Source organism: Pelecanus crispus, chromosome 2 (assembly GCF_030463565.1).
Source record: "Pelecanus crispus isolate bPelCri1 chromosome 2, bPelCri1.pri, whole genome shotgun sequence".
Lineage (NCBI taxonomy): Eukaryota > Metazoa > Chordata > Aves > Pelecaniformes > Pelecanidae > Pelecanus > Pelecanus crispus.
The window spans coordinates 39,554,630-39,575,134 of record NC_134644.1 but is presented as its reverse complement, the minus strand read 5'-3'; the positions used below and the strand labels follow the sequence as shown (position 1 = coordinate 39,575,134).

Sequence of the window (20,505 nt, the reverse complement as noted above, 5' to 3'; positions counted from 1 at the left end):
TGTGTTCAGGGCTAGAGGATTTGCTAGGAATAACGTGAATTAGCTTTTGCTATTAAAGATGCAGCTCAAAATGTTTGAACATTTATCACCAGCTCGGAGCCCACTTCCCGGGTAAGCAGCGGGAGGTTTTGCTGCCGACAGATTTGAAAGCAAAATCAGGTCCCAACATACGGCAAAGGCAGCGTAATTAACTGGCATCATCTCCGTCTGATTTTCCCATCAATCACTGGTACCACTCGGGGATGCAAATCAGACGCGCTGAGGGGCAGGCCCAGAGTCCAAACAAAAACCTTAATTGTGGCACAAGGCTCTTTTCCAGACCCTCTTTGCAAGACTGAATTTTATCCAGAGTGCAGTGGGATTTGCCATTCTTGCAGCGCTTTTTAGAGGCTGTATGCCTTCTAAAAATTATTTAGCGTCCTAATGAGACAATTCCTTACCCGCGGTAAACGGGCGTTAAGTGCCATTGAAGCCAGTGAAGCTACACTGCTGTCTGCCAGCTCAGGATCGGTCTGTGGACGCTTAAAGGAATGGCTGCAGAGAGCAGGTCTTTCCCTGGGAATTAAAAATGGCATTTTTCCAACTGGTCAGAACCGTTATGCTGATTTATTTCTCATTTATAGCCCGTGAAACCTGAGGCTGTTAGCTTTCAGTGCTAGAACAACGTAACCGGGTTAGGGAACAGAACTTTTCCGAATTATTATATACTACATGGTTTTTTCTATGTTAATGACTGGCAGTGCAAAAGAATTGCTGCGATTCTCAGGTGTTGCTCGCTACGCCTGTACCGCGCCACAGAAGCTTACAGGGCTGCTAGCATCAACACAGCTGGCTCTCAATCCTGCTTCACCTGGGGCTGCACTGCTTTCGCCTTTCGCTGTTTATTAAAAACACTAAATCAGGAGTGTTTCTATTTTTTAAAGGCCAAACGCTCGGCACAGCCCAGCTGTGGGTGAAGAGCTAGTGAAAGCAGCAGCCGCGCCGACAGATTTTAGGTGGGCTTGAAGTTTTTGCTTGTTCATCACCGTTCTTCGAGAAAAAGAGAGGGAAGCAAGAGAGCCTTGGAATGAAAAAAAGCAGGAAAAAAAAAGCTGGGGGATGAAAAGGGTTTGGGAAGGGAAAAAGAAGGTGTAAGAATAACTGGAGGAGAAAAAGGGACACGGTACGAGAGAGAGAAGGGGGAGGGCTAGACAAAAGAGCACATTATTTGGGCTTGATTTTGTCCTGATAGCCACATCCTATATAACCAATTTGAAAGAGGCTCTGAATGCAAGACGGGGTCTGCTGATAGCACAACGCTAACTCATTTTTTATTATGCTGTCAGCAGATGCCCTCTCTCTATATTTATAGCCTAATTACTCCTAGTTACCTACATATGACTGTTTAATACTTTTCATGCCTCACATTGGCTAACAAGCTGCAGTTTAACACAGCTCCGTATTTCTGAGGCTTCAGGCTAGATTGGTGAGAAGGAAACGTGACTATGTACAGAAACAGTTAGGTTTATAAACAAGTAACTGGTACCAAAAAAACTGGAGAAAGCACCAAAGCATTTCTCAAGCTGATAGCATATTAATTGCATAACTCCCTTTTATGTAACTAAGTATAAAAGACATTTTAATAACTATAAAAATGAAAGCCAGAGTCTTTCGAGAACTGAGGAATCTTCCAGGCTTGAGTTACGGTTGCAAATGTTCTTAGCACAGAGGACGCTTTGATACGCTACCACACTCCCCTAGCAGTTTCTGATCAACCACTTTTAAAGGATGGGGTTGATGTCTGTTCTGTGGCTGGCGAGCTGGGTGAGAGTGGAGCTTCCCACGACGTCGCTGACGGAGGAGGAGGTCGTGATGGTGTTGTGCTGGATGACTTGCTGCTGGGAGCAAGCTGGGACCGGGCTCGCGGGAGGACTGCTCTCAGGACCTGGGAGGGGGATGAGGGGACAGAGACAACACACATTCAATTACCCATCCGAATAACAAGCCCAGGCTGGGTGACACTCCTGGAAAAGGGAGGTACTACTACAGCAGCAATACTAACAACCAGAGGCATGCACAAATCCCAGGATTTCAAAAATGCACAGTTATCCAACACGGCCCAGCCTTCTGATCTTTTGCAGTTTTTGTTTGGTTTTTTTTTTTTTTTAAGCCAGCTTCTGTGATATCAACCTGACTTCAGGAGCTGGGACCTTGTAAAAAGTCCAAGATCTTAATGATTATGAAGCCAATGTCAGGATAAAAAGTCCGGTATCTTAAGGTCTATAAAATCAGTTGGGATGCTTAAATGCTTTATTCGCTCCAGCACGAATCAAAATTAGAGTGCAGTGCACTGCAGCACAGAAAATCTAATTCAAGCAACAGTTGATAGGCATATAATGCAATTACATATTTTTTTCTTTGAGTACTGTTAAAGAGCCAGATGCATAGTGATGCAGAGGAGACAGAAATGAGCTCTATTTTAAGACAATGCTGCAATTTAGCAAATATTAACCCCGAGGCTCTTCTGACCCATCCTAGAGCCAAGCAAAGAATTTGTCCCTAAATTACCACACTCGTAAAATGCATCAACTAGACAGAATCGATTCAACGTCTCCATTAGATGAGATGTTTTGAAAAAAATGAAAGATAAGAGTTAAAAAAAGACTTAACAAACCTTGAAAACCGGCACCACGCCTGGTCTGCGCGACTGTCAGAGCACAGTACCATTTTCGCTGGAGGGGACTGTAATGTTTTCCTTTTTAACTTTGCTTTTGAGAGTTATTTTAAGGTGCTGGCAGTGCTGCGCCCAGGAGGACTCTTGCAGGTTTGGAGCTGTGAGTTCAAGCAGGATTCTCCACAGGGGAGCGAGCGTCCATCCGTGTGCATCTCCTTGCCGAAGGGAGGGGTGGGGAAGGCTAGCTCTGCTGTGTGGGATGCAAACCCGGGCTTTTTTGGTTTTGAGCAGGGCTGGATAAATAAGGGCAGGAGATTGGATGGCTCGGATGATGTTTGAGAAGACAGGTTCAAGTGAGAATATGACCAAGAAGGGGTTCTGGTGGGAAGAATGAGAAACTTTGCTTTCCTGTGAGCAGTGTGGAGACAATGCAAACATACCAGCTACTTACTTAGATATCCTTGCGATTCTTTCTGCATAGCTGTTATCGGACAGTCTTTATGTGTTAACAATAACTGTTTCAGCTGTGCTACCTCATTTTTCAGCATGGAAACCTCGTTCTAGAAAAGAAAGAGAGGGTTTGGTTTGCCACAAAGCTTAAACCGGGCTCTTCTGCAAAGTTTAAACCCAAGAACACAGACGCCGCTCCACAACTTCAGAAGAACTGAGCAAAAATGGCACTCGGTGCTCGTTTATGTCAACATTTGTACATGATGTTATTTTATAACTTCTTCTGAAGGCAATTTGCCTTCCGGATTTGATGACATAAATGGACAAGCGAACTAACCCTTCACCAGAGATACTTTAGGCGGTGTTTTAATCTGCTCGGGAAATACTCTGGCTCTCTGCATCAGGACAGGGGGCCAGATCTGTGGGGGGAAATGGCAGCCTGCTGTCACCTACAGCATGTCACCTACGGCTCTGCTATGGCCGGTGCCTGGGTGCTGCCCGCACCTCTGTGTTTTGGGGGAGTGCCTTTACAGGAATGGTCTTTCTGCTCTTGGCAGCTCACAGGCATGATGTGCCCACCGTAAGAAGAGCACCACCATAAGAAGGGCTTTTGTTATATTAATTCAGGGTATTTTCATCCATCCATTTCATTCTTTTCCTTACTGGTAAACGGATCTATTTATGCTCCTATCTCGCTGGCTTTGAACGAGGGTTTAGCTACACGCCCTGCTCTGAAGAAGTCTTTTACAGCTGAGTTAATGGCACTTCCAAAAAAAATTCCCACAAAAAGCGGTGACAAGAAAAGAAAATAAATACAACTCTGTCTAGCGAAGGCTTCTAAATCCCAAGACAGCTTTTTCCTGGCTTATCCCACTAAAATGCAATTATTTCTTTAATTGAAGCACACACATCTTGATTAATCGACTTTGATTATGCCTGCGCTCCCTCTAGGAGCCGGCTGTGCGGGGGCAGCCCCGAAGGCAGCGAGGGCTCGCCGGCACCGCCAGCCCCTCTGAGCACAAAGAGCCCCTCTGTGTCCTCGGGGGTGCAGACAGTGGCTCGCACCTGAAGCTGCATGTTTGTCTGGGTGAGCTCTTCTGCTTTCTTTTCCAGTGACATCACCCAGACCTTCCTCTTCTGTCTGCAGCGCGTGGCGGCGGCTCGGTTCCTTTCCAGAAATTTCCGTCTCCTCTCATCCGGGTCTTCGTCCACCACCCTCCTCCGGCGACCTCCGGTCGGCTGCGGCGGCTGTATCGTCTGCGTGGGCTGCATCTGCTGCGCCGCCGGCGAAACCTGGCGGGGAACAAGAGGTTTGGCAGGGTGTGGTGAGGGGGGAAAGTTATGGAGGGGGATGCGGAAAGGGGCAGGGAAATCTCACACACTTGTCCTGCTCCCCAGCGAGGTCTGCAACAGGCGCAACTCGAAAGGCTGCGCCAGATGCCACTGAAATTAGCTGCTGGCAGATCCTTGCCATGGTCAGAGGGGAGATTTTTTTGAAACGATCCTCTGAATATTAGTAGGGAAAATATTTTTCCCCTTACAGTTATTAAAAACATTTCACTTAGGTACTTTCTCTGCCACCACCTATTTCAAACCTGAAATGTCAAGTTTCTCTCAGCAACTGTTTTAATCAAAGCAGAAGACTGTAGGGGCCTTATTTCTGTCTTTTTCTTTTTTTTTTTAAATTGCCTCCAAAATTTCAGGACATTTCTATTTCACAGGCTCCTCCATCTCTGTCTTACGCTTTACTACCTCTGGAGATGGAAGCTGCAGCGCTCTTCACACCTGAGTGGAGCTGGGAAGCCTCAGGCTGGGATTGTGCAAGGCCAGCAGACCTCGGTGCCCCTCAGCTGGGGGCAAAAGAAAGCATTTAGGTACCTGAACTTGAACTTGCATTGTGGTATCCCTGCACTGCATGGAGAAGGGATATTCCCTTTCTCAGGCCTTTCCGTTTGACCCCTGTGGATGCTGTACTCCCTTTTTTCAGCAGCCTGGCTGTGACAGGAGAGGCACACCACATCCAGTCCCGCTGCTGTGAAACTATGGAAAAATATGTATTTATGCTTTTTAAAGTGCAGGAGAGTATTGATCCTGCTCCTGAGAGTAACTGGCCCATGCCATTACAGAAAAGGCACGTGTTGGGGGCGGCCCCACGTAGTCTGTGCTCCGACTCCTGGGCAGATGAAGCACATGCCCATGTCCCTGTCTGGAACCAGCATCAGACTTAACGTTCAGCTGCCAGGGAATAGCCAGCTTTTGGATTGCTTTCCTGCCTCTCTGTGGCGCCCAGGCCACTGGGCTCTGGACTGCGCTTGGGGCTCGGGAGCCCGACCCACGGGTCCCATTGCTCACGCGCGGCGGGAGCCGCTGCCGCCGCTCGCATTGCTGCCGCCGCTCCGGCACAGTCTGGAACCGTCTGGAAACCTGAGTTGTTGACTCAAAAGTAACCCTCTTGTTCTGGCAAAGGCCCAAACCTCCAAGGTGCTTCCTTTTGACTCCAGGGAGCAGATGTACTCAGCGCTTTGTCAGACTGAGCCCTGAATTTCAATTGTGGCAATTAACATGTGTTTGCCTAACACCTCTGTCTGTCTCAATTAAAATGATACTATCGTCTTGCGAGGTCGCTTTTCTGTCTAGAATCTCGCCACAAACTGCTAAGAAGAGTTTGCTCCCTCCCCCAGCTGACTTGTGGCAATTAAAGTGGCAATTTTATGTGTAATTATTCTGTGCATCTGATAACGCCTTTTGCATAAAGCCGACTTCATTCCCAGCTTTATGTTGCACAGTCAGGGAATCTCTCTCGCAGGAGCAGAAAAATGTTTTTAAAAAACTAACCTTCTAAAAATAAATAAGCCACTCTGCACATTCTGACTGAGTTTTAAAATTTCAGCTTGTATCAAGCCTGCATGTTTGCTGATAAAATCTCCAACCCTCTGTCCACACTGGGGGCTGGAGTCGCAGCGTATGGCAGCTGCAGAGGCTGCAGCTGCCAGTGCCGCACAGGATCACCAGCCAGTGCCACGCAGGACCACCGGCCGCTGTCCCTGTCCCTGCCAGCATCCCCAGGCTGCCTCCGGGAGATTGCTGCCGAGGGATGCCAGCTGCTCCCCGTCTACCCGGGCTGGGCATGCTGCCTCTTTAGCAAGATGTCTGAGTGCAGAGGCCTCAGAGATCCCTTTTAATGTCAACATCTCATCAAAGGCTTTTCATTTTCTCACATACACCACCTTTTGGGACTTCAAAGATTTCTTATTTATGTTTCTGGATACCAAAAGCTGTCCTTACCCCATTTCTCTCCTTTTTCATCCAACATTAAAAATTCTTGTTTCTTAAGTCTCCCAGTCGGGTCTGCTACACAGGCAGAAAAAGGTAACTATAGATTTCTTTTTTTCCTCTTTCCCCTCAAATGGTCATTTTCTCCTGAATAACTAGCGAGTCCTTTTGTTTTCAAAATGCAGCAGTCAGTCTTTGGGCAGTCAGAACACATTTCCAGAACAACAATATCTTCTCTCTATCTCTGGCAGATATTAATTGTAAAGGGTTGCCATTACGTCACTAATAATGTCACGTGGGATAATTAACTGACTCTTACTAGATAGCTCTTAACCCTGAAATCTGTTAGGTTATATCTTAGTAACTGTCTAAGCATCGTTCTCGAGCAGGATTTCACTGCCCTGCCTAGGGACATAAGAAAGAAATTAAAATTGAGGTTACTATTTTTTTTAAGAGGATGCTAATCATGTATCCATAATGAAGACAAACGTAGGACAGCTAACAGAATGAAACAATATCCAAACCCCTACTCTGCTTAAATATCACTCTGGCAAGTTTGACATGAAGAAACCTTCATGGGACCGACAGAAGAATAATAGTGTCATTTTGTAGTGTTGAGGCAACACAGCTACAATTTGATAAAATATCTCTCTTTCTCAGAAGGATACCTATAAGAAGGTGTTTTCTACTTTTATCCCCGATCCAATGTTTCTCGCTGTTCTTTGCAACTTGCTACAAAACTAATATCCATTCATTCATTCTACGAAAGCGTAATTCATTGGGCTCCTGTGTATCAAAATGGTAGCTGAAAAGCATGAAATGAGTTCTGACATTACAGAAGGGTGTGGTGTAGAATAACAACAGTCTCGGCATGGGAGCACACAGCTCACAGTGGCGTGGACCATGCTGTCATTTGGCAGGCGGTCTGGAATGGAAGAATCTGGCTCAGAAGAATAAGGAGGTTAATAATTAGTAAAATGCACCATAAAATTAATGTCTGCTGGAGCAACCTGACCCCCAAAAGAGGCCATGACCATGGAGACTATGGATGAGCTTAGAAAGTAGTAACCATGTGGTTATTACTCAGCAAACCCTTCTTTTCTCCTCACTAATGCATCTGTTCAGAAATCACTATTGCCTTCACACCATGGGAGGAGGTGTGCAGCAAGAGCTCTGCTGCCTGGGGAAGCTGCTGACCCTAGGAGTCCTGCTCAGCTTCGTCAGCCATCACGCTCTGTTCCCATCCTCTTGGTGACGCTTACAGCTATGGACAAGGTGAGGACCTCCTTGATCCCTGATGGGGCCCGTTGCCTCCAGTGACAAGCTGTGCACGGCAAAGCTCATCTGACTGCAGGCCTGGCTTGAGACTGGCATGAATCTGACATAGCTTTGTGGCTGCCAGTCAGCCCACCTACCCTGGTGCCCATATTTCTCCCTGCCCACCTGCAAATCTTTCAGCGTGCCTAGCTAATGGGGAATGCAAAGCACAAGGAGTCAAGGCTGTCCCAACTGGAATGACTCAAACCCATCTTCAGCAGCACATAAGTTAAGAGGAGGAGGTGGATATTATGGTAGGACCCCTCTCAATCATCTACCAAAGGTCTTGGGAGTCTGGGGAGGTCCCTGCTGACTGGAAGTTAGCCAATGTTATTCCAATATACAAAAAGGGCCTGAGGGAAGACCGAGGGAACTACAGACGTGTTAGTCTAACCTCAGTTCCTGGAAAAATTATGGAGATTGTACTGTGGAAAGGCATTTAAAGAATAATGCAATCATCGGGCACAGTCAACATGGGTTCACAAAGGGAAAGGCCTGTTTAGGATATCATTTGATATCCTTCTATCTATAGAATATATCTATATCTATCTATTTGATATCCTTCTATGATAAGGTCACCCACCTAGTGGATGAACAGAAGGCAGTGGATGCAGATTTTCTGGACTTTAGTAAGGCTTTTGATACTGTCCCTCACAGCCTCCTTCTGGACAAGTTGTCCAACTGTGGGATGAGCGGGTTCATGGTGTGCTGGGTGAAGAACTGGCTGAAGGGCAGAGTTCAAAGTGTTGTAGTGAATGGGGTACATCTGGCTGGAGACCGGTCACCAGTGGTGCTCCTCAGGGTTCAATTCTAGGGCCAGTTCTATTCAATATATTTATCAATGATCTGGATGCAGGAGTTGAATACACCATTAGGAAGCTTGCTGATGGTACCAAACTGGGAGGTGCTGTTGACTCTCTCGAGGCATGAGAGGCCTTGCAGAGGGATCTAGATAGATGGGAGCATTGGGCTATGATTAATGGGATGAAATTTCACAAGTAAAAATGCTGGATTCTGGACCTAGGATGGAGTAACGCCAGGCACAAGTATAAATTGGAAGAGGAGCGGCTGGAGGGCAGCCCTGCAGAAAGGGATCTGGGGGTGCTGGTCGACAGCAGGCTCAATATGAGTCAGCAGTGTGCCCTGGCAGCCAAGAGGGCAAACCGCATCCTGGGGTGCATCAAACACAGCAAAACCAGCTGCTCAAAAGAGGTGATTATCCCGCTGTATTCAGCTTTGGTGTGGCCTCACCTTGAATACTGTGTGCAGTCCTGGGGCCCGTAATTAAGAAGGGTGTGAAGGTCCTTGAATGTGTCCAGAGGAGGGCAAGAAAGCTGGTGAAAGGGCTGGAGGGAATGTCCTGTGAGAAGCAGCTAAGGACTTTGGGCTTGTCTAGTTTGGAGAGAAGGAGGCTGAGGGGTGACCTCATTGCTCTCTAACAGCTTCCTGAGGAGGGGAAGTGGAGAGGGAGGGGCTCACCTCTTCTCCCTGTGATCCAGTGATAGGGCACATGGGACTGGCTCAAAGCTGTGCCAGGGGAGGTTTAGATTGGACATTAGGACGCATTTCTTTACTGAGAGGGTGGTCAAACACTGGAACAGGCTTCCTAGAGAGGTGGTCAATGCCCCAAGCCTGTCAGTGTTTAAGAGGCATTTGGACAATGCCCTTAACAACATGCTTTAACTTTTGGTCAGCTCTGAAGGGGTCAGGCAGTTGGACTAGATGATCGTTGTAGGTCCCTTCCAACTGAAATGGTCTAGTCTAGTCTAGTCTATAGGTGGCTGTAGCACATTGGCTCACTGGCTGATGTCTTATCCTTAAACTTGGGAAGTTTCTTTTCTCTTGTAGCTGTTTTCTCCTCACATGTTAAACGTAGTAATATGGATGTTTTGCAGTGGTGCTCCATACTGTGGTATCTGACTTCCTCACCTGCATTAACATGTTTATCCTCCCAACCCCTCAGTGAGGTGTCAGTACTATTACCCTTGTTTTAAAAGCCTCAGAGGTTAAGTGACTTCCTCCATCTCATCCATGGGGTCCTCAGTCTGCTAAGCACAACTTCATCCTTACTCTCTCATGGATCATCAAGACAGGCACCAGGTTACTTTTGGTTTCTCTGTTATGAGATAATGTCTTTTTATTGGAGTTTTTAAACAACTCCAAGGAAAATAACTCATTAACAGATAGGAAAATAATTGAATTCACAAAGTAAAAACTGAACTAAACTTAGGAAAGCTCTGGACATCTTCTCACAGGGGAGTCTGCTGCTGTCTTATTTAGACTGCTTCTCTAAAGCTGACAATTCATTTTACATTAGGAAATGCTTTGGGGAAATCCCATGTGCTTGCAGCCTCTGCAATAATAAAGCTAGATGTTGGTAAATAGTTAATGTTGTGGGACACTGGGATGTCAGCCAAATCCTCTCATTTTCTTTAATGTTTTCTAAGAGCTTGTCTGAAAGGTATTTGCAAGCAACACAATACTTCACAGATTGAACTTCTAACGGCTGGCACTCCTCTTTGTCCTCATTCTATGCACTGCCCTCTTGTCCTCCTTAAATTTGCTCCCCTGACCTGACATGTTACAGTCACTGGCCCCAGAGCTTTATTTTTTCTTGTGCTATCCTATGCAGAAGCCTATCGTTTTAAGACATTAATAGAATTCCTCTTAAAAATGACTCTGCTAGTCTGGGCTCACTAGTTCATTAGTTCAAGAAACATTCTGTTCAGATACTGAATTATCTCAATTGCTGAAGCCAATATACCTGGTCCAAAAATGGAGACTTTCATCTCATTCAGTGGAGACCTTCACTGAGCTCTCATCACAGGGATCCAAATCAAAATTGCCTTCCTGGTTTAAATCTCTCTCCTTGGACTGGTTTCATCATCTTTTTCTCCTGTCACAACATCCATCAGCTATTGCCTGCACTCCCAGCTAATCTTGGCTTACTCTGCAGCTGGGCGCTGCTATCACCTTCACAGGGTCTAGATCCTTTCTTCTTTTCCTGTAAGCCAATGTATCTATCTTACCTTAAAGCTACCTCTACTATCTCCAGGCTTGAAAACACCCCCACCCACCCCCACCCCCGCCCCCACCCACCAGTGCCATTTTACTTCACTGAAGTGCTATGTATTTCTGCAGGTAGAACATCTCTTTAAATCTTGCCCTGAGGAGTTTAGGTTCAAGCACGTTAAGCAACACCTATAATATGCTAATCTCCATAATATACCTCTCCATAAAAAGATACGTGGCAATTTGCAGAGCTCAGAGCGCTGAAAAACCTTGGAGCTCCTTATTAAGTAAGATATTACAAATGTCTAGCAAATTAAGCAACAAAACAAGTTATTGCTTCACTCCGTTTTCTGAATAAAGTTTGTGCTTCCCCACCACTGGTAGCAGGCATTTATGAGTAGCCCAAGGGTCTTGTATCTAACAAGGCATGCGTGCAAGAAGAAACAATAAGGGGATCAGGCTTTAACTCCACATAACAGCAAAAATCAGCGATGCAGTGTGGCATGAAGGACTACCTGTGCTTGTCCGCCTGAGTGCAGCGGGGGGTGCGGCGAGGTCTGGTGATGTGCCGGGTGTGCGTGAAGGTGCGAGTGGGAGTGGTGGTGGGGATGATTCTGCTGGTGATGAGGCTGAGGATGAGGATGGTGCGCTGGATGCTGGTGCTGATGCGGGTATGAGTGATGAGGTGGCAGCGTCTGGTGCTGATGAGGATGTGAGTGCATATGATGGTGTGGCGTCTGGTCCTGCCGTGAGCTCATCATTTCCATCATGTGGCCCATGGTGTTCATATTCCCATTCGACATGGCGGCAGGATGATGAGTCAGCGCTGCCTTCAGTCTCTGGAACAGAACAAGGCAGAAAATTCAACATTCACACATGATGATCTGAGCAATCAGAGTAAGATTTCTGCTGTTGTAGAAATGGTGCCTTGTCCTATGTTTTGAGATTTATTTAGCTTTTTTCTTATGGTTCCCTTGATAAAAGGCATCTTATTTCAGCTTGAGAAAGAACATATTCTTGGGCTCTAATCTAGTTTTCCACTGTAAATATGTAAAGATATAAACATCTGAACTGAAATTTAATAGCTACACATCTCCTACTGTGCTGCTGAGGAAAAACAACTGGCTCTCATCCTTTTCTCTTTGGCCAGGCCAGTAGTGTTAGCTTCATCAAGCTTGTATTCTTGCAAATTTTTAAAAGGAAAGTCTGAATAAAATAAAGGTGAAACAAAGTTCCCCTCTTGTTTTTACTACAGATATTATTTAAAAGACTCATTGATAAACATATTGCATTCAAATTCAGGCTCAAATATATTCTACAGTTGTATGAGCACCCAACTTGGTCTTTCATTAGAAAGACAGGAAAATAATGAGGGTGGCCTCAACCTGATCCTCTTTGCTGGAAAGTTCAAATATCTGCTGTGTTGTTATTGCATGTGAATCCCTCTCTCTGTTTCGTACTCCTCATGTTTTGTGCTGTCACTGTATTGGGCCGTGGAGTCCAGACCAGGGCAAAACTCTCCTTAATATCAATATGATTCATTCACTTTTACCTGAACACTACCAAAGGGCAGTGGGAAGGGCTGCCACATTTTGGACTGCAGGATAGGGCCCTTGGGTACTAAAGCTATAGCTGAAATACAAAGAAAAAAAGGTTCCCTTTCAGCGCAGTTATAGGGTCATCCCAAAGCTGTGGGCTGTACCGGCATACAGACACCTCGTTGGTGTCATCCTACCCTAGGACTACTGAAATCACCAGTGTCCTAGAAGAGTGTGCCAAAGGTACAGCCTGACAGATGTCAGCTTAGGAGAAGGGCTCCTTCCAAACCCATGGAAACCTCTTCCGCATCCATGGTTCTGTGTCTTGCTCAACGTAGAACATTGTTTACAGGCAGCCACCCAAGACCTCTTTACCTCTTCACATTTTTTAAGAAGTCAGCATAAGCTTGGTTTACTCTCACTAATGCAAGTAATTAGTCAGCAGAAAATGGCAAGATAAAAATGGAAGGAAGGAGGTCCACAGTATCACTTGATGCCAGGCTAGCATGATCTGAATAACCAACGAGCTCATAATTCATTATCCAGCCAGAGGATATAATGAATAGCAGATAGCTCATCAGTAAGAGATGCCACCTGTAGGACAGCCAGCAAAAATCAGCAGTGGTATGAGGAACAGAGGTGTGCCTTTCCCCGTAGCAGTATTTGTGGGTCACAGATGATGGTCCAGAAGATACTACAAGCCAACATGGCTAAAATCTGCCAGTGCAGGAGCAATGACTAGATTGAACTGCATTTTGGTTCTGTCTTTAAAACAAAGACAGTGACTGCCAGGACACTCGGAACCTATAGACAGGAATTTCAGTCTACTTTATATTGAAGTAACATCTGTCTGTGCAACTCCACTGCAAGGCCACATGTAAAGCCTTCTACGTTCAAAGCTGCTACCCTATTGTGTTTGGGCACCTGGGAATGAGGAAGAAGCATATTCTTAAGGCTGAAAAAAAAGAAAAATATTAGAGAATAAAAAAAGAAGGTTGTGGAAAGCAAAAAGAAATAACAGGGTAAATTCAAAGTATCAACCTCAGACTTCATGAAGGTCATTCCACCAAGACACTCTAATGGATCCATTATTTGGTGGCTTATTTCACTAATGATCAATTGGCTGAACAAGACTTTAAAAAAAAAAAGAAAAGATACATTTGCAAAACACATCAGTGCCTCAGTTTGTGTGAAGGAAAACTAGACTGATGACTTTTAAGACATTTCCTTAAGAAAGCCTATTAAACCATGACCGCACTATGGCACGTGTCACAACCTGACGATCTTCTCAAAAGAGATTGAGGCAACTATGGCAGCGAGGTTAAATACTTCCTTCCCTACCTCTAAAGTCAGAATGGAGCTCAATCTAACATCAACAGCAGTAACCCATCCTGGGTATAAAATGGAGGATTTGAGCAGCTGTCGTCCTTAACGTTTCCAAATTCAAGAGCTACCCTGGTTACTGCAAGCAGCTCTTCACAATGCTTAGAATAACTGGTGTTACGCAGGAGTGTGTTAGGAAAAATATGGAAAACAACAGATGAGTAAGTCAAGACATTCTGCACGTCATTCTTCAAAACTCACTAAGACCTTTTTCATGAGGCTGAGCCACTGCACAGATCTAAGCCAAAGCACCAACAAAAGCTGTCATAATTTTGTTTTCTGAATCAAAATGCAAAAAATACAAGCTCTCATTAGTCAGCAGTTTTGTGATGAATACCTAACAAAATCTACCAATGCTATATTTGTCAAAGACCTATGAAACTGAACTTCAGCATGTCTTATCCTAAACTGCAGACTTTCAAAGCCAAAAAAAAAAAAAAAAAAGAGGGAAAAACTTAATCTGCGAATAAACATTATTTTTTTTCAGCTGTAAAAACTGTGGCTTATTAGTGTGGCGCGACTTCAAGGAGAATAAATTATTTTGTTTTCTTTCCATAGCCCCTTCTACCACATCCATTTATTTGAGATAGCAAATCAAGAGAGACAGTGAGAGGTCTGACATGCAGCTGGTTTCAGTCAATAGGGGTCATTTCCATTTGGTCTGTGTATTTTACAAGCTCCTTGTTCACTGTTCCCAATGGGAGGGTGGGCCAGCTGCCCTGGATCCCAGTCCTGGTAAGAAACCAGCTCCCTACCTCATCCTGTCCCAGCGCAGCAACAGCCATCGCCCGGCCCTCGCCTCCCTTTAACTTCGTGCTTAGATCAGCTCTGCAGCAGCGAGAACCCTGCCTGCACACGCACCCAGAGCAACATTTATCTTCCATTAACTAGTCACTGCTGCCCATCAGAAACATTTGGGGAACGATAAACATTTTTTTTTTATTTGGTCTTCAGCAAGATCAATTGGTTTGGATGTTTTACTTAGAGCACAGGGAGAGAAAATCACGCAGAACTTGGTGAACTCTTTGCATTGAGTATGTGTAGAGCTGGAAGGGCAAGCTGCATTTTTGTTATTGTTCTTTTTATGTGTGCTAATTGCAAACAGCTGTTTTAGTTTAGTGTCAAATAAAATGCGATAGCATCAAAATTGAGCTTACTGGACCGACTACATTAGCAAATCCCCTCTAGAATGAAATGATAACCTAGGACCTGATCCTGTGGCTGTTCAGTTTTTCAGGAACTGTGTGACTGGCTTCATCAGAGCCTGTGGGTACCTGGCAGTTTGCAAATATGGGGCTGAAACAGAGGACTGACTACTCAGATCTGCTCTCACCAAAACTTGAAATTTCTGCTAACCTCAGTGGCAGTGTTTTTTAGGGCACAATCCCTCTTCTCTTCCTTTTATAGTGCAATTTTAAAAAAAATCCCCACTGACCTCAAGCCAAGAGGAAATGCAGGTGGCTCATCTTACCTGGCTTACTGAGTATTTTTATTATTTCATCAAAGTAACACAGTGACCAACATCAGTTATAGCTGATTTCCACTCGATCATGACATTTCCATTAATGGCTCTCGCTGACACAGACAACATGAGAAATCTTTCAGAGAGAACAGCCTGCTTTGCCTCTGATCAAGTGAATAAAGAAAATTCTCTTTTGATCCTACCGGAAGCAGGAAGCACATACACTCTCATCTTTGATGCTTTGGAGGAAATAGAAACAGTGGATATTAGTGCTCCACAGGTATGAGTGTTGTGTTCCTTGTACTATTGCTCATGGTAATGCCCCTAACTGACACATTTACTTTGAAGCCACCCCATTGAATGTTATATGAAGTTAGCACCTCAAAGAAGTTATTACCTGGAATATTGGGTTTTTTTGAAAAAGACAGTTTTCACAGTGCTTCCTCCATGTAAAGCCTGACATCGTGGTGCAGTGAATTGCTTGATGTTCCCTTTAATTGACATAGATCATAATTTATTCACTGAACATCTTTGGGCAAACCCTAAGTCTGCCAAAAATGGGTTACAAGCATTTGAGATCATGAATGAAAAATAGTATCAGCTTCCCTAACACTTCTGCAGTTCAGGATCTTGCTGCTTTCTAATTTTTCTCTATCATGACATGTATTTCAAGGTTGCCTTGGTTTTTGCCACACCTTTCTTTCTCCAAAACTGCTAGTGAAAAACAGACAGCATTTTTTTCAGTTTGTTAGAAGAAGAAGAAAAAAAAAAAAGATAAATAAAACTGTAAATTTGGGGGTTGCTTTTCCCACAACTAAAAACTCAAATAATTTGGGTGTTTTCATATGTATATAAAAATTTATAATATTTATAGTATGTTATATTTATAGTACCACAGGCTATAAATATTATATTCTATGCCATAATCTGTATATGACAATAAACTACAACTTTCTCCCATTTATTCCTCAGTGGAGAAATGACAAAAATCTCCTCCAATTTTACAGATGTTATTACCTGAGTGGTCTGTGCATGCATCAAACAATAAGCTATTGTATCATCCAGCTGAGTTTTAGGTTGGGACAGACATGGAGCGCTGGTTTTGAATAGGATTGAATTGTTCTGAATAAGTATGCACTGCTGCACTCAGAAAAAAACTCTCTTCCTCTTCTGGTCTGCATGCCCAAATCCCACTAAATTAGAGAAGAGACAAGACCAGCTGTAGTGTCAGCTTAATGTCTGGTATATTCTTATCAGGAGATTATATCAGACCTCTGTAGGCAGATGGAATATGATCTCAAAGATACTTTCTTGTGCTAGTGACTGTGATTCTAGTCCCTATTATATGGGAGTGTAGTAAGTTCCCCACAGGGCACAGAAGAGACTAGAGGGGGGTGGGAAATCAGAAAAAAATACAGACATCAAACATCCCCACACATCTGCAATTAGGTAGCAACCTCAGGGTAAAAATCCTGATTAGCCAAATTTCATGGCAAGAATAGCATTGACTTCAGTGGCACTAATATTGTTTTCTCATCTGCAATGGTCAAGTTTTCTTTTTCACTCGTGCTCCTCTAAGCATCATACCCAAGATTAATACACAGAGTTAAGCTGCTGGCAGCTAAAGCTGCGAACAGAACTTCACCCAGCGTATTTCAGAGCATTACACTGAATTTTATCCTTTCCTCCAACTGTGACTGCGATGAAGGAATTTAAGCATAAATGTCACTCAGGTCTTTTATAGTTGGCTGCTTACAAGCATTTCACAGTGTAAATAACAGAAACCACTCTTTGCAAATGTTCCACTCACATTCATAAAAGCAAATTGGAGGCGATTCATCTCCACCCAGTAAGTGAACTGCAGATACTTATGAGCACATTTCAGAGACCGGCGATTAGAAAGTCTCTGATGCCACATTAAATGCTTGCTCCTACATTTCTTGTGCAGTAAAATACAGTCCTGTATATTGACTGAAGGAGGAGTGACAGGTGTGTGAAGGGCATGAAATCCAGAGCCGAAGTGACACTTTACACTAACGTAAAAAGAAAAGGGGATGCATTTAATTCACAACTCACCAGTAAACAGCACCAAACTGCTAATCTTCTAATTATTCTCAGGCTGTTTGGCAAATCTGAATTATACTTTTCCCTTCCTTTGTGCTTTCTTCCTTACTTAGTTGGATTTTGTACCAACACGAACAATGGATCATCATCCAGCCTTCAGTGCAGCTTAGCCTCTAATAAAAAGAACAAATTTGCTCCCTTGTCCTTCCAAACGCAAACTGAATTAAACTTCAGCAGAAAGCAGCAAGAATCAACTGCAAACAATCAGAGCGGCAATAAAACTAATAGACACCATGCTGCTCAAGGATGGGTCAGCTGCAAGAGCTGCTTCAGTGTCCCTGAACTTGGGGCACGGAGGAGCTCCGAGCAGCCACGCTTGCCAGTGCCATCAGTCGCAGTGACAGCTCTCCGGATGACTGCCTGTTTTAAGTAATCCAGTGCAGGTCGCAGCCAGGGTGGCCCAAAGGTACTCTGCCAGAACTGCCGTCTTCTGGTGACGACATTTCATTGGGACTGGCCACAGCTCCAGGGACAGCAGAAAACATGAGTGAGTTTACATCCCATCTCCACACAGAAATTTCCTTCTGTTCATATCAAAGCTCCTTGCAAAGGAGATAAGCATCATTATCCTCATGCAATGCACCACCTTTCTACGGATTAGAAATAGAAAAATAATAAATTCTCCATTCCTATCCTACATGCATTTTTAACGAACAAGTAAATTATAATCAAGACAGAAAATACACTGAAAGTACGGTTTGTGCTTCTCACTATATACTATTTCTTGCATGAATCATTTCTCAATGCAGTGTTAAACAACTGGATTTGATTTGCACAGGAGTCAGGAAATGTAAAGTTCAAAAAATCAAACCCCTAATTCCCACCAAGTCTAAGTCAATCCCTGCATGTGTATCTGTGACAAGGGATATTTAATTATGTAATCACACAATAGACAGCAAAGTGATTTATTACTGGCAAATGGTGTCATATAATTCCAACGTACAATACCAACGGAAGGATCCAAAAAATACAACCAACTTCTGCCTGACTTCCCCTCTGTGTGCCAGAGTCCAAAAGGAAAGCTGCTGCTTAGCTGCTACCTACCCCTGGAGAGGCAGGTTTCTGACAGCAGAATACCTGACATTTTGGGGATTAACTGCCTGTGCCTGCTATCGGTAGGCAGGCACATACCTAATCAGCATTCTCCAAATAGACAGTCTTTTGCTTAGTTACTCTACCAGATTCATCTACGGGATATTCTCATGCATGCTAGGTTGTCAACCGTGGAAAACACAGAAAAAGGAGCTGGCAGTAAAATCACTCAGTGTTAATAGCACCCTGCAGGGAAGTGGGAAATCTTGAGCTCAAGGGGACCCGTGTCTGTACTGCCCATCTTCCAGATCTGTTTTCTAACACCCGTATTACAGCTCATTCCAGAGCCAAGAGACGATGGACTCTTTCTTCACGTTGGATATAAAACAATTCGGCAAAGCCTCTGGCAAAGGGGCTGGAGCTCAGTCTTCCTCACTCCTGCAAGCAAACGCTGTAACCAGGTTTCTAAAATCATGTTCCCATCTTCTAGTACAATGCAAATGGGAAGTGCTTGTGCAGCGCTTGCACTGCTAGATATGTATCTTGCCTGAGCCCACAATGAACATGTATGAATGTTTTAAATGAGAAAAGTGGGAATTGATTTCAGAGGAAGTTTGGAGAATTTCCTCTACAAGCTAGATACGGAGCAAACCCTCAAATCGGAGCACTCTTTAATGCTGGAAAGAACACTGTGGGTTTGGGTATTTTAATCTGTACTCAAAGATCAGACAGGATTAGCACCACAAAAATCTCTCTGCAGAATACTGCTCTGAAGCCTCAAGACCCCTTACAGAGTGACTTCAATTTGTTGCTGAGGATGCAAGTTGCTTGCTTTCCTTTTCCCTCTCGGCAAGCATAATACACACGCCAAGCATATGAGATAGGCAGGTTCAAAGTCTTTCTCTGTCAGAAGATTTCTGAACTTTCATCGTCCACCTCTCACTAAGGCTGATTATGATTAAGTCATTCATATTCAAAGAAAAATGCCATCCAAGTATATAAAACTTGGGTGGTTTTTTTTTCCTTCACTGGTGTGATTTTTGAATACTCGTTTTTCCTGGATTAAACCCAGCACATTTAAAGGGCTACTAGCAAGCCAGAAATGGGATACATGTGCACTTAAAAGTGCTTTGATTTCATCCCAGATGTGCAGTGCTCAAGGGTGTGTACACACGCGCATGCACGCACGCGCGCACACACACACTGACAGCATAGAGGATACGGTCTGATCTGTAGATTTTGTTTCAAGATTATACCAACCAGACTGTGAAATGTAAAACCAAAGCCCTGACCACTTACAGCCATTAGGGATCCCAGGGCTCTTTGTGAAAGAGTATTGATGTTCATTAGCCTATTGGCCCGACTGGAGAATTCAATGCAGGTAATTAGACATTGTCTCATTACCACGTAGTTTCAGGTGAAGTGATTTTTCTCCTTCATTTCTAAAGTTAAGCGATTCCTGAAACATTCTAAAAGCATTCATGGATTTTTTTTTTTTTTTCCTGAAGAAATGACTAGAATTTGAAGTACAGTACAGGGACATATAAAATGAGAATAGTCTTATGGGTTATTTCACTTTTTTTTTAAAGCTGAATTCCAGCATTTGACCCCTCAAAATGAAAATAACATCTTAATTCAGCAGACAGCTTTCAATTATCTGCCTATAAAAACCTAGCAACTACTGACTTCTTAAATACATGAACTCAGGTACAGCATGTAGTACATAGATACAAACCATAAAGACTGAACAGGTTCACTTTGTGTCAATTTTCCCCATCCTAAAATTAATATAATCTATACTGAGAGTTATCTGCATGGCTATCATGAATATTCAGCATTCAACATATCCATGTTGGTATGTGCTGTCCTTTTTCACCCTCATGAGAGGTCTCTTACACCCTCCCACCTTTCCCCATATTCTGCCCTTGACTTCATCCCTCAGGCTGCTGCCCTCCACCGTGCCCCTTTTGCTCTTCACCTGCAACACCATCCCCTCCATTCATACACAGCTCAAGTTGCTGCCTTGTTTTTCACCACCCCACATGTATCAGCTGCTTTTAAACAGCAGTATCTTGGGTCAGATGCATTGAATTTCAAAGTCACTTGAGGCTCCAGGAACAGCAACATCTCAGCCCTCTACAGATACCAGCTAGCTAGTCTATCAGTGCCATGAGTTTTTTTAATACACTTGAAGATAGCTACAGTGTGAAACAAGAGATAAAAAGAATCAAACCCCCAACTATTCCTTTTTATTGGAATTA

General features: G+C 44.0%; 1 protein-coding gene across 1 annotated transcript in view; it reads right to left on the bottom strand.

Annotated features, from left to right (window-relative positions):
* Window positions 1-1,760: 1,760 nt before the first annotated feature.
* Window positions 1,761-20,505, bottom strand: part of CREB5 (cAMP responsive element binding protein 5) — a 214,093-nt gene continuing 195,348 nt past the window's right edge. Inside the window, exons 7-10 of the mRNA XM_075705954.1 lie at window positions 11,221-11,544; window positions 4,169-4,396; window positions 3,105-3,213; window positions 1,761-1,924 (exon numbers count right to left, since the gene is read on the bottom strand). Coding sequence (XP_075562069.1) covers window positions 1,761-1,924; window positions 3,105-3,213; window positions 4,169-4,396; window positions 11,221-11,544 — 825 coding nt within the window. The remainder of the gene's footprint in view (window positions 1,925-3,104; window positions 3,214-4,168; window positions 4,397-11,220; window positions 11,545-20,505) is intronic.